Source organism: Coregonus clupeaformis, chromosome 21 (assembly GCF_020615455.1).
Source record: "Coregonus clupeaformis isolate EN_2021a chromosome 21, ASM2061545v1, whole genome shotgun sequence".
NCBI classification, from domain to species: domain Eukaryota; kingdom Metazoa; phylum Chordata; class Actinopteri; order Salmoniformes; family Salmonidae; genus Coregonus; species Coregonus clupeaformis.
Genome location: NC_059212.1, coordinates 12241798 through 12258699, shown reverse-complemented (window position 1 = coordinate 12258699; position 16902 = coordinate 12241798). Strand labels below are relative to the sequence as shown.

General features: G+C 44.5%; 1 protein-coding gene across 1 annotated transcript in view; it reads right to left on the bottom strand.

Annotated features, from left to right (window-relative positions):
* The window catches only part of LOC121534929 (probable G-protein coupled receptor 158), an 86500-nt gene extending 70023 nt beyond the window's left edge, over nucleotides 1-16477 (bottom strand). The window contains exons 1-2 of the mRNA XM_041841553.2: nucleotides 15021-16477; nucleotides 9989-10094 (exon numbers count right to left, since the gene is read on the bottom strand). Of these exons, the coding sequence (XP_041697487.2) occupies nucleotides 9989-10094; nucleotides 15021-15892 (978 nt within the window). The 5' untranslated portion in view covers nucleotides 15893-16477. The remainder of the gene's footprint in view (nucleotides 1-9988; nucleotides 10095-15020) is intronic.
* Between the last annotated feature and the right edge of the window lie 425 nt (nucleotides 16478-16902).

The following is a 16902-nucleotide window of genomic DNA, read 5'->3' as shown; positions in this document are numbered from 1 at the left end:
TGGTGAACACCAAACGTGTTTGCTTATTTTTTTCAGCTTTGCAGCGCCTTCAGGGTTCTCTTTGGTCTCTTTGTTGCCTCTCTGATTAATTCCCTCCTTGCCTGGTCCGTGAGTTTTGGTGGGCGGCCCTCTCATGGCAGGTTTGTTGTGGTGCCATATTGTGGTGCTCCGTGGGATGTTCAAAGTTTCGGATATTTTTTTATAACCCAACCCTGATCTGTACTTCTCCACAACTTTGTCCCTGACCTGTTTGGAGAGCTCCTTGGTCTTCATGGTGCCGCTTGCTTGGTGGTGCCCCTTGCTTAGTGGTGTTGCAGACTCTGGGGCCTTTCAGAACAGGTGTATATATACTGAGATCATGTGACAGATCTTATGACACTTAGATTGCAAACAGGTGTACTTTATTTTACTAATTATATGACTTCTGAAGGTAATTGGTTGCACCAGATCTTATTTAGGGGCTTCATAGCAAAGGGGTACATACGCACGCACCACTTTTCCGTAATTTATTTTTGCGAATTTTTTTAACAAGTTATTTTTTTCATTTCACTTCACCAATTTTGACTATTTTGTGTATGTCCATTACATGAAATCCAAATAAAAATCAATTTAAATTACAGGTTGTAATGCAACGAAATAGGAAAAACGCCAAGGGGGATGAATACTTTTGCAAGGCACTGTATGCATGAAATAAAGCCTTTCACCCCCATTCTATCCTGCCATAGTTTGTCAGCTGCAGTTGAGGTCAAAGGTTGTGATCTACCTCCCTGTTGAGAAGCTATGTAGTGTCTGACCTGTAAATACTTGAAAAAGTGAGATTGGGGAAGTTGGAAACTAATATTTGAAAAGAGAGCATCACCCCAACCTCATATAATTGACCAAATGACCTTATACCTTTCTTGAACCAGAAAAGAGTGATACCATCTCTTAAGGCTTTTGGTAACATAGGATTTTCATGAAATGGAGTTCGCTTATATACTGATTTATTTCCTCCAGTCAGCTTGTGAACTTCTGTCAATATGTTAAGGGAATGTTTTATAAAGGGATTATTTATGGAGCTACTAATTGCTTTGGGTGGGGATATGTAAGGCACGGTTGCCAGGTGACATGGAATGAAGATAATTTTATTCTATTTGCCAGTGGATCAGAACTGGTGTCCTGCCATACCCATATTGCCTCAAATCGGGCAAAGAAAGACCACCCTTTGAATACGGTCTGCACAAAGTATTGAGTTTAACTCTGAGGGGCTACCCTTTCCATAAGAATTTAGAAATCAGTGTTACAATTTTTCCCAATTGTTTACACACTAAAACTGGCCCATGAGGCACAATGACCCAAATCTGTAACTCATTCAGCAGAACCATACACCAAATCTGCAATACTACTGGCACATGTTTTGAGGTAGAGGTGGAGGTGGGGGTGGAAGTGGAGGTAGAGGTGGAGGTGGGGGTAGAAGTGGGGGGTAGAGGTGGGGGGTAGAGGTGGAGGTGGAGGTGGAGGTGGGGGTAGAGGTGGGGGTAGAGGTGGAGGTGGAGGTGGGGGTAGAGGTGGAGGTGGAGGTGGGGGTAGAGGTGGAGGTGGGGGTAGAGGTGGAGGTGGGGATAGAGGTGGGGGTAGAGGTGGAGGTGGGGGTAGAGGTGGAGGTAGAGGTGGAGGTGGGGGTGGAGGTGGGGGTAGAGGTGGGGGTAGAGGCCGCTTCACTGTTGCATCCATCATCCGGACGTTCCAAAATCAGAATAGGTATGTACTGCAGACATTGGACCTATCTACTACTTTTACTACTTGACAGTAGTACAACATACAGCACAGTAAAGACTGTAGATTCCAATACATACTGTAAGGGGAAACAAAGTAAATGTTTCATGTATTACTGTATGAAATTGGGAGTTATACTACTTTGTAACATGTTTATCTTGTATACTGTATTACCGTAGTGTTTACTGTACTGTATGCTATTTTGTTTTTGTAGAACTGAAAGATGACCACCACGTGGTGGTAGAACGCGTCTATTTACAGGCTGCCATTGTGCAAATGGTAGTTGAAAATAATACCATAAGACTGCAGGAAATCCAACAACAGATTATTGAGAAAACCCTGCCATCTTCCATAACATCAGAGTGCGCTTATCAACCATAGCCCGCATCCTTAAGAAACACCATCTCCGGATGAAGCAAATCTACAGAGTCCCATTTGAAAGGAATTCCCAAAGAGTGATGCAAACGGTACGAATATGTGCAAGTAAGTAATCTACTAGTATTAGACTCTTGAAACATTAGAGACTCATTGATGTTGCCAGTGAACTTTACTATACAGCAATTACAGTATTTACTGTCATTTCAGAGAATCGTGGAGTTGGATGCCCATCCCCCAGGAACTCCTATTCATGTATGAGGCTGGATTCAATTTAGCAAAGACGAGGAGGAGAGGAAGGAACATAATTGGTCAACGTGCCATCATTGAGGTACCTGGCCAGCGCAGGGGAAATGTCACCATATGCGCAGCTATGAGCCACAATGGTGTCCTCCACCTCCATGCCACCCTTGGACCATACAACACTGCCCATCTCCTTATTTTCCTGAACACCTTACATGACAATCTTGTTCAACCAGTGCAGAGAGGGCCAGGTGATGCTGAGCAGCAAATGTATGTTCTAATTTGGGACAACGTGAGTTTCCATCGGGCTGCTCAGGTCCGCAACTGGTTCCATCACCATCCCAGGTTTACAAATCTCCCACCATATTCCCAATTTTTCAACCCAATTGAGTTGTTTTCAGTATGGCGGTGGAAGGTGTATGATTGCAAACCCTATGAACATATGGCCCTTCTCCAGGCAATGGAGGAGGCCTGTGGTGACATTCCAGCAGTCCTGACAGTGGTGGATGCGTCATGCCAGAAGATATTTCCCCCGTTGTCTGGCCAAGGAGAATATTGCCTGTGATGTTGATAAAAATCTGTGGCCGGACAACAACAACAGACATGACTGATATTATTTTCACAATGGAGTATTTGTTTTTTGACTTATGACTTAGATTTGACTGAATTTTGATAGTTTCTTTATCTATTCCGTGCAATTGATCTAACATACAGTAAAGTAGGACAAATATACCTATTTTTGTTCTTTTGCATATGCAAAATATATTTACTGTATGTTCGAATTTTTACTGTTTGTGTACAGTATGCTGTTTGACATGCATTGAGTCATGTTGAAATATAAAACTAAAATTGTTGCATTTATGTTCCTTTCTTGTTTGAGTACACACAGACAATATACAGCATAACAACAAAATATTAGTCTTTACACCGAAATAGGTTCTGATAGTAGTGTTTTGAATATGTCACATTAGTGTGATCTCGGTTGTCACTAAGTTAGATTCAGTTAATGTTTGTGTGTGTGTGTGTGTGTGTGTGTGTGTGTGTGTGTGTGTGTGTCTCATTTGTATGCAGAGTTCCATTTTGAGCAGGGAGTACATGATTTTGATTGCTGTGTTTCATTTTGCGGGGTTTGGGGAAATAGGCAAACTGTTTTGTGTTTACAGTTTTAAGTACTTGAGATGTAGTGTCAGCAAACAGGTGTTAACAATTAGGAAAAACTGTAATTTGTCTGTAAAAGTGTTTAGGCAGAGGCATGGGTAGAGTTTGGAACAGATTTACAGGCAGTTTCATCATTGCGCTTGATGGTTTTTGTGACTGCACTTGAAGAAACTTTCAAAGTTCTTGAAATGTTCCGGACTGACTGACCTTCATGGCTTAAAGTAATGATGGACTGTCATTTCTCTTTGTTTATTTGAGCTGTTCTTGCCATAATATGGACTTGGTCTTTGTCACACCCTGGCTATGGGACTCTATTTGTTGAGCCAGGGTGTGTTCATTCTAGGTGGTTATTTCTATGTTGGGGGTTCTAGTTTGTTGTTTTCTATGTTTGCCTGAGTGACTCCCAATCAGAGGCAACGAGTGTCAGCTGTTGGCTGGTTGTCTCTGATTGGGAGCCATATTTAAACTGTCTGTTTTCACTTTGTGTTTGTGGGTTTTTGTTCCGTGTTCGGTCATTGTCACCGTGGACGTTACGAGTCGTTTATTGTTTTGTTTCATGCTTTATTTAATAAATAACCATGTTCGTTCAACACGCTGCGCATTGGTCTACTTCTCTCCCTGACGATTGTGACAGAAAAACCCACCATACAAGGACCAAGCAGCGTGTCCAGGAGCAGGCAGACTGGACATGGGAGGATCGCCGGCCATAGAGTGAGACTGACGAGAGGCAACCCCCAAAAATTTTTAGGGGGGGGCACAGGGCATGGACGACGGGGCTGACGGAGGCAGAAAAGGGGCGTATTCAAAAGGCCACCAGGTTACGGGGACCACTGGTCAAAGTAGGGAAAGGAGGTTTAGAGGCACGGCGAGAGGTACTGGGGTGTGTTACCAGTCCGGTCCGGCCCATTCCAGTTCCCGGGGTAGAGCCAGTGGTGTGTGTCCCCAGTACGGTCCGGCCTGTTACGGCCCCTCGCACCAAATGGACGGTGCGCGTCACCAGCCCGGTCCGGCCTGTTCCTGCCTCTCGCACCAAGCCTACGGTGTGCGTCGCCAGCCCAGCCCGGCCTGTTCCTGCTCCACGCACCAAGCCTACGGTGTGCGTCGCCAGCCCAGCCCGGCCTGTTCCTGCTCCACGCACCAAGCCTACGGTGTGCGTCGCCAGCCCAGCCCGGCCTGTTCCTGCTCCACGCACCAAGCCTACGGTGTGCGTCGCCAGCCCAGCCCGGCCTGTTCCTGCTCCACGCACCAAGCCTACGGTGTGCGTCGCCAGCCCAGCCCGGCCTGTTCCTGCTCCACGCACCAAGCCTACGGTGTGCGTCGCCAGCCCAGCCCGGCCTGTTCCTGCTCCACGCACCAAGCCTACGGTGCGCGTCGCCAGCCCGGCCCGGCCTGTTCCTGCCACTCGCACCAAGTCTACGGTGCGCGTCGCCAGCCCGGCCCGGCCTGTTCCTGCCACTCGCACCAAGCCAGGGGTGCGAGTCGTTAGCCTGGTCCAGCCCGTTCCTGCCACTCGCACCAAGCCAGGGGTGCGAGTCGTCAGCCTGGTCCAGCCCGTTCCTGCTACTCGCACCAAGCCAGGGGTGCGAGTCGTCAGCCTGGTCCAGCCCGTTCCTGCCACTCGCACCAAGACAGGGGTGCGAGTCGTCAGTCCGGTGAGGCCTGTTCCGGCTCCACGCACCAAGCCAGGGGTGTGCATCGTCAGCCCGGTCCGGCCCGTCGCTGCTCCACGCACCAAGCCAGGGAGTGCGAGTCCGTCCAGTCCGGTGAGGCCGTTCGGCTCCACGCACCAAGCCAGGGGTGCGCATCGTCAGCCCGGTCCGGCCGTTGCTGCTCCACGCACCAAGCCAGGGGTGCGAGTCGTCAGTCCGGTGAGGCCCGTTCGGCTCCACGCACCAAGCCAGGGGAGCGTATCGTCAGCCCGGTCCGGCCCGTTGCTGCTCCACGCACCAAGCCAGGGGTGCGCATCGTCAGCCAGGTCCGGTCCTTTCCTGCCTCATGCACCAAGCCAGGGGTGCGCGTCGTCTGTCCGGCACAACCCGTGCCTGGGTCACCGGTGCCTAGCCAGGTACCGGTCAACGGCTCCACTACTGAGTTGAAGCTAACCACTCCTGCTACGTCCAGTCCAGCTCCAGCCAGCGGGGCTAGACCGGACCAGGGGCGCTATGGGGGATTTGTTGGAGGGTGGTGGGCAAGCCCGGAGCCAGAACCGCCGCCGAGGAGGTATGCCCACCCAGCCCTCCCCTGTTTTGCTCTTTTTGAGGCGCGGTCGCAGTCCGCGCCTTTAGGGGGGGGGTACTGTCACACCCTGGCTATGGGACTCTATTTGTTGAGCCAGGGTGTGTTCATTCTAGGTGGTTATTTCTATGTTGGGGGTTCTAGTTTGTTGTTTTCTATGTTTGCCTGAGTGACTCCCAATCAGAGGCAACGAGTGTCAGCTGTTGGCTGGTTGTCTCTGATTGGGAGCCATATTTAAACTGTCTGTTTTCACTTTGTGTTTGTGGGTTTTTGTTCCGTGTTCGGTCATTGTCACCGTGGACGTTACGAGTCGTTTATTGTTTTGTTTCATGCTTTATTTAATAAATAACCATGTTCGTTCAACACGCTGCGCATTGGTCTACTTCTCTCACTGACGATCGTGACAGTCTTTTACCAAATAGGGCTATCTTCTGTATACCACCCCTACCTTGTCACAACACAACTGATTGGCTCAAATGCATTAAGAAGGAAATAAATTCCACAAATTTAACAAGGCACACCTGTTCATTGAAATGCATTCCAGGTGACTACCTCATGAAGCTGGTTGAGAGAATACCAAGAGTGCGCAAAGCTGTCATCAAGGCAAAGGGTGGCTACTTTGAAGAATCTCAAATATAAAATATATTTTGATTTGTTTAACACTTTTTTGGTTACTACATGATTCCATATGTGTTATTTCATTGTTTTGATGTCTTCACGATTATTCTACAATGTAGAAAATAGCAAAAATAAAGAAAAACCCTGGAATGAGTAGGTGTGTCCAAACTTTTGACTGGTACTGTATATATCAAGACAAACACTTCCCGTCATGGTACCATTGCATTGGCCTTACTGATTTATGGCTAGAACTAACGCTTTTCCTCAACAAGAAAAATGAAACGTCAGATATGTATAAGGTTATACATGTCACATTTCTATTTAGCCAGCCAGTTTATGTTCTCAAGTTATAGTTGGCTGGAAACCTCAAACAGTATAACGTCGGCGTTGGTATAAGTAATTAGGATAAACAAAGCAAATTGTCAGCCGGGCAGGCAAAAAATAGTAATAGTAAATTATAATACACCCGGCCCACAAGGTGATAAAATATTAACCCCAAATGTATTGATAGTCAGCCCATATGTGCGAAATCAGCCAAGCCCATTGTTAGGTACCAACAGGCTTAGCTGCTAAGCACTAACCAGCCATCATCAGGTAGCCAGCTAGTAGCCATATCATGACATACAAAAGCCCAAAAGCCCAACGTAGCATGATATTTAAGAACAGATAACTAATATTTTAGCAAAAGGTATGTTGCCAGTCAGATATGGCTACTGAATATAAAACACAAATGAAACGCAAATCAGCCTGTATTAGTTAGCTGTCAATGACAGATAGTATAAGTTAACGTTTGTATAGCTATCTAAGTAGCCAATGTTAGTTAAGAAAAAACAAAGCAAATTGTCAGCCGAGCAAGCAAACATTAGCCAGAGCCAGCCCATCATAACGTTATTGTCACGGACGTTGAAGGACGGGTCAGACCAAGGCGCATCGTGAAATGCATCCATGTTTATTAAACCAAATAAACATACAAAACAACAACAAGCAACGAAACGTGACGTCAGAAGGCTATACACACAAGCCAGACTCACTGAGCACAAAACAAGATCCCACAACCCAGGCAGGAAAACTGGCTGCCTAAGTATGATCCCCAATCAGAGACAACGAGCGACAGCTGCCTCTGATTGGGAATCACACCCGGCCAAACGTAGACGTACAAAACCTAGATCTAAACATAGATCTACCATAACATCGAACTAAACATGCACACCCTGACCAAACTAACTAGAGTTATATAGGTCAGGGCGTGACAGTTATAAGCAAAAACAAAGTAATACAAATGATGTAATACAAATGATAACACACCCAGCCCCAACTATTAAACCCAAATGTATTTGTAATCAGTCCGTCAATATGTGGGAATTAGCCAAGCCCAACCGCAGCCCATCGTTATGTACCAGCCAGCTATCTAAGCGCCGACCAACCATCAACAGGTAGCTGCTGGCCAGTAGCCACATCATAGTAAACAATAGCCCAAAAGCCCAACAAAACAATATATTTAAGAACAGATAACTAATATTTTAGCAAAAGGTATGTTGCCAGTCAGATATGGCTACTGAATATAAAACCCAAATGAAACAATCAGCCAGTTGGTGGCCATATAGCCAGCCAGCCGTCAGTGAGACGAGACAGCTAAATCCACCTGAATCCCCAACATTAGAGAATGACAGTAGCTAGCTAGTATCCCTGGGCCGCTGTTGAAACATCCATCAAGCAGAGTCCAATCTATATTTTGGGGGGGGAGAATGGCTCGAAATGTCAAATGTTCTGTCCTCATGATGGAGTAGAAGATGTGAATAGTTCAGGATATTCCCTCTTCAGGTATATCTCGGCTGCCTTCACCATATCTAATGTGCGTTCTCCAGTGTTGGTTCGAGTCCACAGGGTAGCCGGGTGGCGCAGGCCGTATGTCAGTGCTGACGGTCTCAGCAGCCTCTTGATTGGAGTGAATGCCATCCTCCTCTTGTGGAGTGCTGGTGAGAGATCAGGAAAGATCATGATGTGGGATTCCCCAAACTGTATGTCCCCCTTTGCTCTTGAGGCCTTGAGTATGCTGATGGTGTCCTGGTAGCGGAGCAGCTTGATAACGAAATCTCGGGGAGGCCCTCCCTGACTAGGTGACCTTCTCTGTTGTGTACGGTGAGCCCTTTCGATTTCAACTGGGTGAGCTTATGAGCTTAGGTGGGTAGGTCCAGTAGCTTGGGTAGCCATTCCTGTAAGAATGCCTCCTTCAACTCCCTCTGGGAAGTCTTTGTTCCTGAGGTTGCTGCGCCGCTGAACATTTTTAAAGGACATCAACCTTTTCCTCTAGCTTCAAGATGGAGTCCGCTAGCTTCTTGTCCGTTTCCTCCACATCTTTGCGTACATCCACAATTGCAGTCTCATGGTCAGAGTGCCTGGTTTGCAACTGGGTTAACTGCTTACTTGTCTTGGTCTTGGTCTTGGTGTAGTTTATGCGTGATTTCATCCACTTTGTTGAGTCGGGCAGATATGGTGTCTTGTATTTGAACGATGGCCTTATCCATCTCCATTTTGAACCAGGCAGGCGCAGCCTCATTGTCCATCTTTGACGTGGAGGTAGTTGAGGGTTTAGGAAGGTCTGTCATTTTAGGAGGCATCGTGTTTTATAACTGGTAAGCGATAGCGTTATGTCTACTTGCTTTTTTAGTAGGTTAACAGCAGAAATGTGGTCCTTGTGGGGACCGCCGAAATGTCCAAATATTCATTTTTTTTACTATCCTTGTGAGGACTTCTGGTCCCCACAAGGACAGTAAAACCAAACCACAACACACACACATACCTACTTCACACACACAGCATCAACAACTCGGAAGACAGATGGTTCAGTCGATATAGCCTGCACTCTGAGTGTGATAAAACATGATGTCTCTCCGGTGCCAGTCACGAAAAACACTAGTTAAAACCTCTTCGTTCCACTTCCAGAGTGTGTTACACTGTATTAAGCCGTGAAGAATACGCGCCCACAAGCAAAGGCTTATATGCTGCATCCTTCCTGCATATTCGATGCAAATATTGCTACAGAGCTCTGTTAATCTTACTATACTTTACAATACAACAAAGATAAACCTACACAAAAATAAACCTGCACTGCTGCTCCCAAGAGTGCATTCACTGTCTACATGGAGACAAAAAAACATTTCAACCATAAACGTCACACCAAGAGAAGCAATACCGAGAGCACAATTCTTTTTGTTCTCATGCCTTCATTGATTTTCCCAGTAGCAGTACACATACAGGATGTGTATTTGTTATCTTGACAAGTAGTCAGCATTTGTATATGCATTACCAATTACATTCAGAGGGACATGCAGTACATTGTTTGCAAAGACACAATGTACTGCATTCTTACTAAGGTCCTTATGTCCTGTATGATTTTTTGTTAGCAAAACATTTGCGGAAAGGCCACTAGATTTAGTACTGGGATTAACAATAACAACCATGCTTTTACCAAGAAATGGTGTTTGTGTATGCATGTAAAGTGTAGGAAGCACACACCATCAATGTATGAACTATGGATGGATGAATGGATGGATGGATGGACGAAGGGATGGAAAGTTGAACGGATGAATGAAAGTAGACTCACTTCCATACTGGTCACGTTACATCGGTGAGTTCCGGCAAACCAGCCACTGCTGGAGCACTGGTCAATGTCCACATCCTGTAGGTTGACATCCACTCGAACCACACCCCTGTAAGAGGAGAGAAAGATACAGAGAGAGAGAGAGAGAGAGAGAGAGAGAGAGGGGGGGGTGCATAGAGGTTAGAGAGAGCAGTTAGCTTCAACTCAGACGTCTCTTTTAGTGTAAGATAGAGAAAGAGAGAAAGAAAGAAAGAAAGAAAGAAAGAAAGAAAGAAAGAAAGAAAGAAAGAAAGAAAGAAAGAAAGAAAGAAAGAAAGAAAGAAAGAAAGAAAGAAAGAAAGAAAGAAAGAAAGAAAGAAAGAAAGAAAGAAAGAAAGAAAGAAAGAAAGAAAGAAAGAAAGAGCAGAGGTTCCATTGTGACCTCATCTATAACAGGGTCTCTACTTTGGTCCAATGTCTACAGGTGAACTATTGAGGGAAATAAACTATTCAAGGCAAAAACGGGTATGAGCATTGAATGCTACTCAAGCAGAGTATTTCGTCCAATTGAACGTCAATTGCAACAAAAAATATATATCCTATGTATCTGGTTAATATGTTCATATGTTACAAATCTTTATTGTGCCCTAATGAGAGAAGTAGTCAAGCTTAAATAGCCCAATTGAATCATGTCGACTCCAGCTCTGAGCATCATGTTTACTGTAACCAAAACATAAATATCTTATAGGGTTACAGTAAATCAATAGACTGATGGTTCGCTTGATGTTGTTTCCCTCTGGGAGACAATACTGCACACACACTCTATCTACTGGCACATGATTAATTAGGCTACTGCATTGGCTTGCATCCAAAGCACCTTCACATATCCACAGTTTGCATTTGGACAACTGGATAGTTGGGTGGGGCTAGCTCCCAGCCTGCCATCAGGTGTTCTCTTTCATGTGGTTTAAGATGATCAAATGGGCCCCAGGTGGGTCGCTCTCTTTATTCAGTCTCTGTCCGTTAGTCTCGTTCCCTTTCCTTTTCTCTCTCTTTCTTAACTTGTTTTTCAGTCTGCCACTGATCCCCCTGATCTATGCATTTCTGTGTCTGGCAATCTTGCCACTCTTTCCTCCAAAATCAAACATTATCTCCCAATTCACCCAGTCTGTCTGTCTGTCTGTCTGTCTGCCCCTCTTTCTCCCTCTCTTATAATGCCCAGGCCCCAGGGGTCGTTCTCAAGAGAAGCCTGACAATCATTAGCTCCATCTGTCTGGTGGGAACTGGAACAAACACCCATGAAGAAAAAAGGCTGAGGCTCATTCCATCTTTCCCCAGGCGCAAGAATAGAGGGGAAAGAAAGTGTAACTGTGACAGAGAAAGTGTTGATTAGCGAAAGAATCTGTGTGCGTGTGGGAGGGAGTGAGGGAGGGAAGGAAGGTGAGAAAAAATTTGTGTGAGAATGTGAGGATCCAGTGACATGAGGTAACCAGCAAGCAGGAGGGATTTTCTTTTTAAAAGTCAAACCATACAGCCTAACATAACCAGTGGTGGAAAAAGTACCCAATTGTCATACTTGAGTAAAAGTAAAGATACTGTACCTTAATAGAAAATGACTCAAGTAAAAGTGAAAGTCACCCAGTAAATACTACTTGAGTAAAAGTCTAAAAGTATTTGGTTTTAAATATACTTAAGTATCAAAGGTAAATGTAATTGGTAAAATGTACTGAAGTATCAAACGTAAAAGTAAAAGTATTAATCATTTCAAATTCCTTATATTAAGCAAACCAGATGGCATGATTTTCTAGTTGTTTAAATGTATGGGTAGCCAGGGAGGGGCACACTCCAACACTCAGACATCATTTACAAACAAAGCATTTGTGTTTAATGAGTCCGCCAGATCAGTTGCAGTAGGGATGACCAGGGATGTTCTCTTGATTAGTGCGTGAAATTGACAATGTTCCTGTCCTGCTAAGCATTCAAAATGTAACAAGTATTTTTGGGTGTCAGGGAAAATGGATGGAGTAGAAAGTACATTATTTTCTCTAGGAATGTAGTGGAGTAAAAGTCAAAGTTTTCAAAAATTATAAATAGTAAAGATACCCCAAAAAACGAATTAAGTAGTACTTTACTGTATTTGGTAACACTTAGTAAGCCTAACAAATACTGTATAGCCAGTCTAATCCAAACAAACCATTACCAAACCAATTACCAATTTTACCTTTATTTAACTAGGCAAGTCAGTTAAGAACAAATTCTTATTTACAATGACGGCCTACACCGGCCAAACCCGGACGACGCTGGGCCAATTGTGCGCCGCCCTATGGGACTCCCAATCACGGCCGGTTGTGATACAGCCTGGAATCGAACCAGGGGGTCTGTAGTGACACCTCAAGCACTGAGATGCAATGTGCTATAGGCTTACTAAATGGACTTTAAAATGTAGATCTAAATTAACCTGTATCCAGCTGGGAGGAAAGTGAGGAGACACCTCTGAGGACACATGGACCATTACCTCAAGCTCAAAGCCAATGTTCTCATTCTGCATATCCTCCAAAAAAGCACACTGGAAACATTTACATTTTGATTAGGTTTACAAAAAAAATGGTCGGTCTTGGTTTCTTTTATCCTTGGGGTGAATAGATTGCTTTGGATGTACATCCAAAGAGTTGGCCACGAACTCTCCGAAAAAGGAAGAGAGACAGAGACAGTGGGATTCTCTTTGATCTCGACACGTTGGGGCTGTAGTTGTTAAACTGAATCCACAGGCCTATTCTAAAAGTCATGCTGCTGCTGCTAATCATTAGACGACTATGCCACATCCATTTGTGGGAATGTCAATTGAATTTTAATGCGCCCTCAGGACATTCTGAAATTCTGAACAGGAACAAGTTCTTTAAAAACCAGTAGAAGCAGTTAATTTCCCAGCTAATTAAAGGCCATCTTGCCGATGGCTTAATACCAATGTTCTCATAAAATGGCTTTCACGTTGTGTTCGTGGCCATGAAAATAAAGGACTGAACTTTAGAAATCAAGTATATTGTACTTGAAATCCGAAAAGTCTTAAAAGCAGCTCCAAGGTCGATAATGCCTCCCTCTATGGTTGAGCTGGAGTTGATAGCTATGTTTTGCTAAGCCGAAAATGTACAGTAGCTGTCAGCAACAGCATGGGTCTTTGTCCGGCTCCCGCTGTATCAAATTTGTAGTGGAGACACGTCAACAATGGTCCAATGTCAAATAATACCTTCCTACACATAGGCCTTCGTTTATCCCCTTCCAGATCTGAATCGACTGGATCGGTGTGAGCAAGCATCATGACAGCTCTTACCCTACTGCAGAGACCTATCAAAACCTTTTTGATCTGTGAAGAGGTTTCAACAAGGGACTAGAGCAGGGTCATGGAATACCTGGGAGGCCAGGTAGGTGAAATGTAGCCAATCACTGATATTAATAAATCAGCTTAGTTGGTGTTGTGAATTAGTAGAGTCAGTTGTGGTGCTTGGTTAGAACTAGGCTAAATGTTTCTGTACCTGCAGCACTCCATACCAGAGCCCCTTGCTTAATGATATGGGCTTGGTAATTGTTTGGGATCGGCTCAGGCAACCGCTTTGAGATCATCTTGCATTTATGCTAAAGGAATGCACAAAACTGACTAACTTACATACAGATGTACTATCTTAATTTGATCACTCTGTTGTCGCAGATCATTTTCCATCACTACAGGATATGCAAACTTGTAGTGTATTCAAGGTTTAAAAAGGCTTCTAAATTTTGTAATTTCCACTTTAAAATGTCAGACTAACTAAAAATATATCACCCCTACAAAAATGTCCATTAATTATAATACTCATAATATTACACATTTCCTGTTGCTGAAAGATTATTTTCCTGCTGTGAAAAACGGTTCAAATTAAGATCTGTAGTCCTGCCTAAACAAATCAAACTCGGTGACAAACCAACATGCTGGAATTATTGTGTGGACACAGCAGCACTGAAATGTAAGTGGGAGTAAAGTGGACTTAAAATTCAAAGTGGTTTCAGATTGCCATTGTACTGCATGTCTTTTATAATTTATTCATGACTAAATGTATTTTTGGACACACTTGGACTGAAGCCTTGAAATACGTGTGTCCTAATGCACCGACCTACACTTTCACACAACTATCGCAAAAAAAAATGTACAGCAAAGCCAGGCCTTTTGAACCATGCAAGCTATAACAGCAAATTAAAATTAATTAGGCCTACTGTTTTAGTTTAAAGTTTTTACAGCAAACACATCCCTCAAAAAGGAAGTGTAGAGGCCTATACTGTGAATGCAAAAAAATAAGAGCTGTTTTTGACAGACAGCAGTGTTCGTTAATCATAGATAGTATACATGTCTTTGAGATGCTATCCAGCCATCTGTTCCTTCCACTAGGGCTGATTTCTGCATTGCACAAGCATCAGCCAAGCAGGAAAACAACTACTCAAACATCCCACAATGTCTATCCTATCCTCAATGTAACGTATTGCCCTCTTGCTGTGCATATCAGTGGATGGGACAAATCATTTTTCATGGTTAGTCACTGAGTAAATTTAATTTCAGATTCACAGGATCTATTCTTTGTAAAGTGGAGGGAATACAGATGGGTTATGTTTGGGTTGGCTTTCCTAATTAAAGGCTACTGAAGATTCGACTACCACATCAGGACCACATGCTGTTTTCAATAATGGCTAGCTCTGTGCAAACTATCCACAAGCATCAGAATTGGTCTAAAATGACTATCATAGTAAGATGCTCTAGGTAAACCTTAAAACGTTGCTGTAGGGAAGCAGCTTTATCCTACTGTTTGTGTTGAGAGGATTTATTTGGGCCCTTTTCCATGCACCTGCTTCAAAGCGCGGGAAGCATGCGGTCAGGTCGGCAATGCTGTCCTCTCAGGACCTGAAAAACAATATATAGGCCTACCTACCATTTCTTTCAATCGATAAACAATAGACATGGCACATTTTTTTAACCAAAAGTGTTACTTTCAAACAAACAGTCATGAGTGACAGCCAGCTCCCTTAGCCTCACCTGAACTCGGGTGCGGAATTTGTCTTCAACCCATAGAACCCCGCAGACAAGGTGAGTAACCAGTGCGGTACGAAATTCCCATGCTCGCATTCCAGGTAAGGCGCAGACCACTTGATTTGACTTTTGTCCAGAATGTAGCTATTTTGAGTGGCTGTGGCGTCTCTGCCTGACGCCCTTCTCTGAACGTGCATTTTCTTTCGGTCCCTGAACTCGTTAAACCACTCAGAATCCGGGCTCCTGCTCTTGAGACGGTGGTGAGCAGAGTTGGAAAGGTCCTGGAGGACCACTTCCCTGTCAGTTCTTGTCGCTTGAAGGAAAACGTGAGGACCCGGTGTTGGAGCATCATTGTGGAATGTAACCACTGCCCTGTGAATTTTGGGGTCCCCTTCGAGAATACTCCGAACAAGCGCGTGGTACCAGTGAATATCCCTCCGAAGGCTGTGCTCTCGCGACCTGTTGGCTTGTAAAATCATGTTCAGGAAGTTAGTCGCGTGCGCCATAGTGTCCAGCACGCTATGGAGAGAATAATGAGAGGCCACATTGGTTCCACCACGGAGGCTACTCAACTCATACCTCCGAGAACAGTTGACTTGTTCAAGAGCCGACGAGTCTCCAGTGTGCAGGAAAGCTGTCACCACCCTAGGCAGGTCCTCTTCGATTTTGTGCGCCACCACCGTGCGCTCCGTGGCGGATCCTGGGTAATAAGTTGGATGGTGCAGTGAATCCTTGTTGATATTTTGAGTGCTGTAAATAGAAGGGGTCTTTGCTCGTATTTCTGCGTCTTTGTCGTTATCCGACCATTCTACATACCCATAATTGGATCCGAAAACGAATCCCATTTGCAAAAGCATTTGAATAAGGAAAAAACACATACTGTGACTTATTTTACCGACTCAATGAAGAATCCGTTTGCTCTCCGTTGAGAACCGAAACTAACCCCTTTCGCGCAACGATTAAATTTGTATGCTAATGGTAAGCTACTAGGAGATGAATTCGTATCATCCCTATTCTATAACATAAGGTGCCATTTAAACATAGCCTTCTACCAAAAGCTCTAGACTACTTGCTACTTGTCCATGATAAAGAGATGCTCGACTTTACTTGCTTCCTCAACCGCCGTTCACGCTTTGCAACCGAGTGTCAGGCAGATGTTTTCATAGTCAACCAATTCTCTTACTGCCCAGACAGTTTTAGTTGGAAGTGACGCCTTCCTAACTCCAAGCAGCTCATTATAAACCGCTATGGTCTTGCAGCGGTGAGCTCCGGTAGTCGCTTTTACACAGACAGAGCCATGGGCGAGGTAAAACACAAGCCGCCTTTTTCAATCCTCCTAGAGCAGCCAGGAGAATTAGAGTGAAAATAGAGGAAAGACTGGAGGCTTGAGAAAATTGCTTTCATAGTCCCATCGCTTCCAATATCGCAAAGGGCACCTGAAGTGTCGTAGACACACGCGTGTGGCTGCTATTGCTGCCAATCGTCTTTGTGAAGTGGTATGATATGGGTGGAGCTAGCTGCCGGAGCTGTTCGGTGCTGAAAGTAGCCTGTGAGAATGGGAAAGAACGTTGACCGATTTATGCATGACAGCTAAAGTGAAACGTGCAGGGTTTTAATTCGGATCGAGTATGTGATGAAATAGTGCCTATTATTTTTTATTTTTTCCTTGATAACTGTCCAGTCATCTCCCACAGTGATATCTTTATTTTTATCATTACTAAAATTAATGTCAGGTGAATGACAAAGGTGGCACCACAGGTTCAAAAGTGGTGTGGCAAAATTCGTAGGTGTCTTTTCTGGGGCCTGGAGTTTTTCCTGATCTCATGACCTAATCAGGTAAAACTCTGGATCCTATTCGTAGGCTATGACAAAATATTATAATTATAGA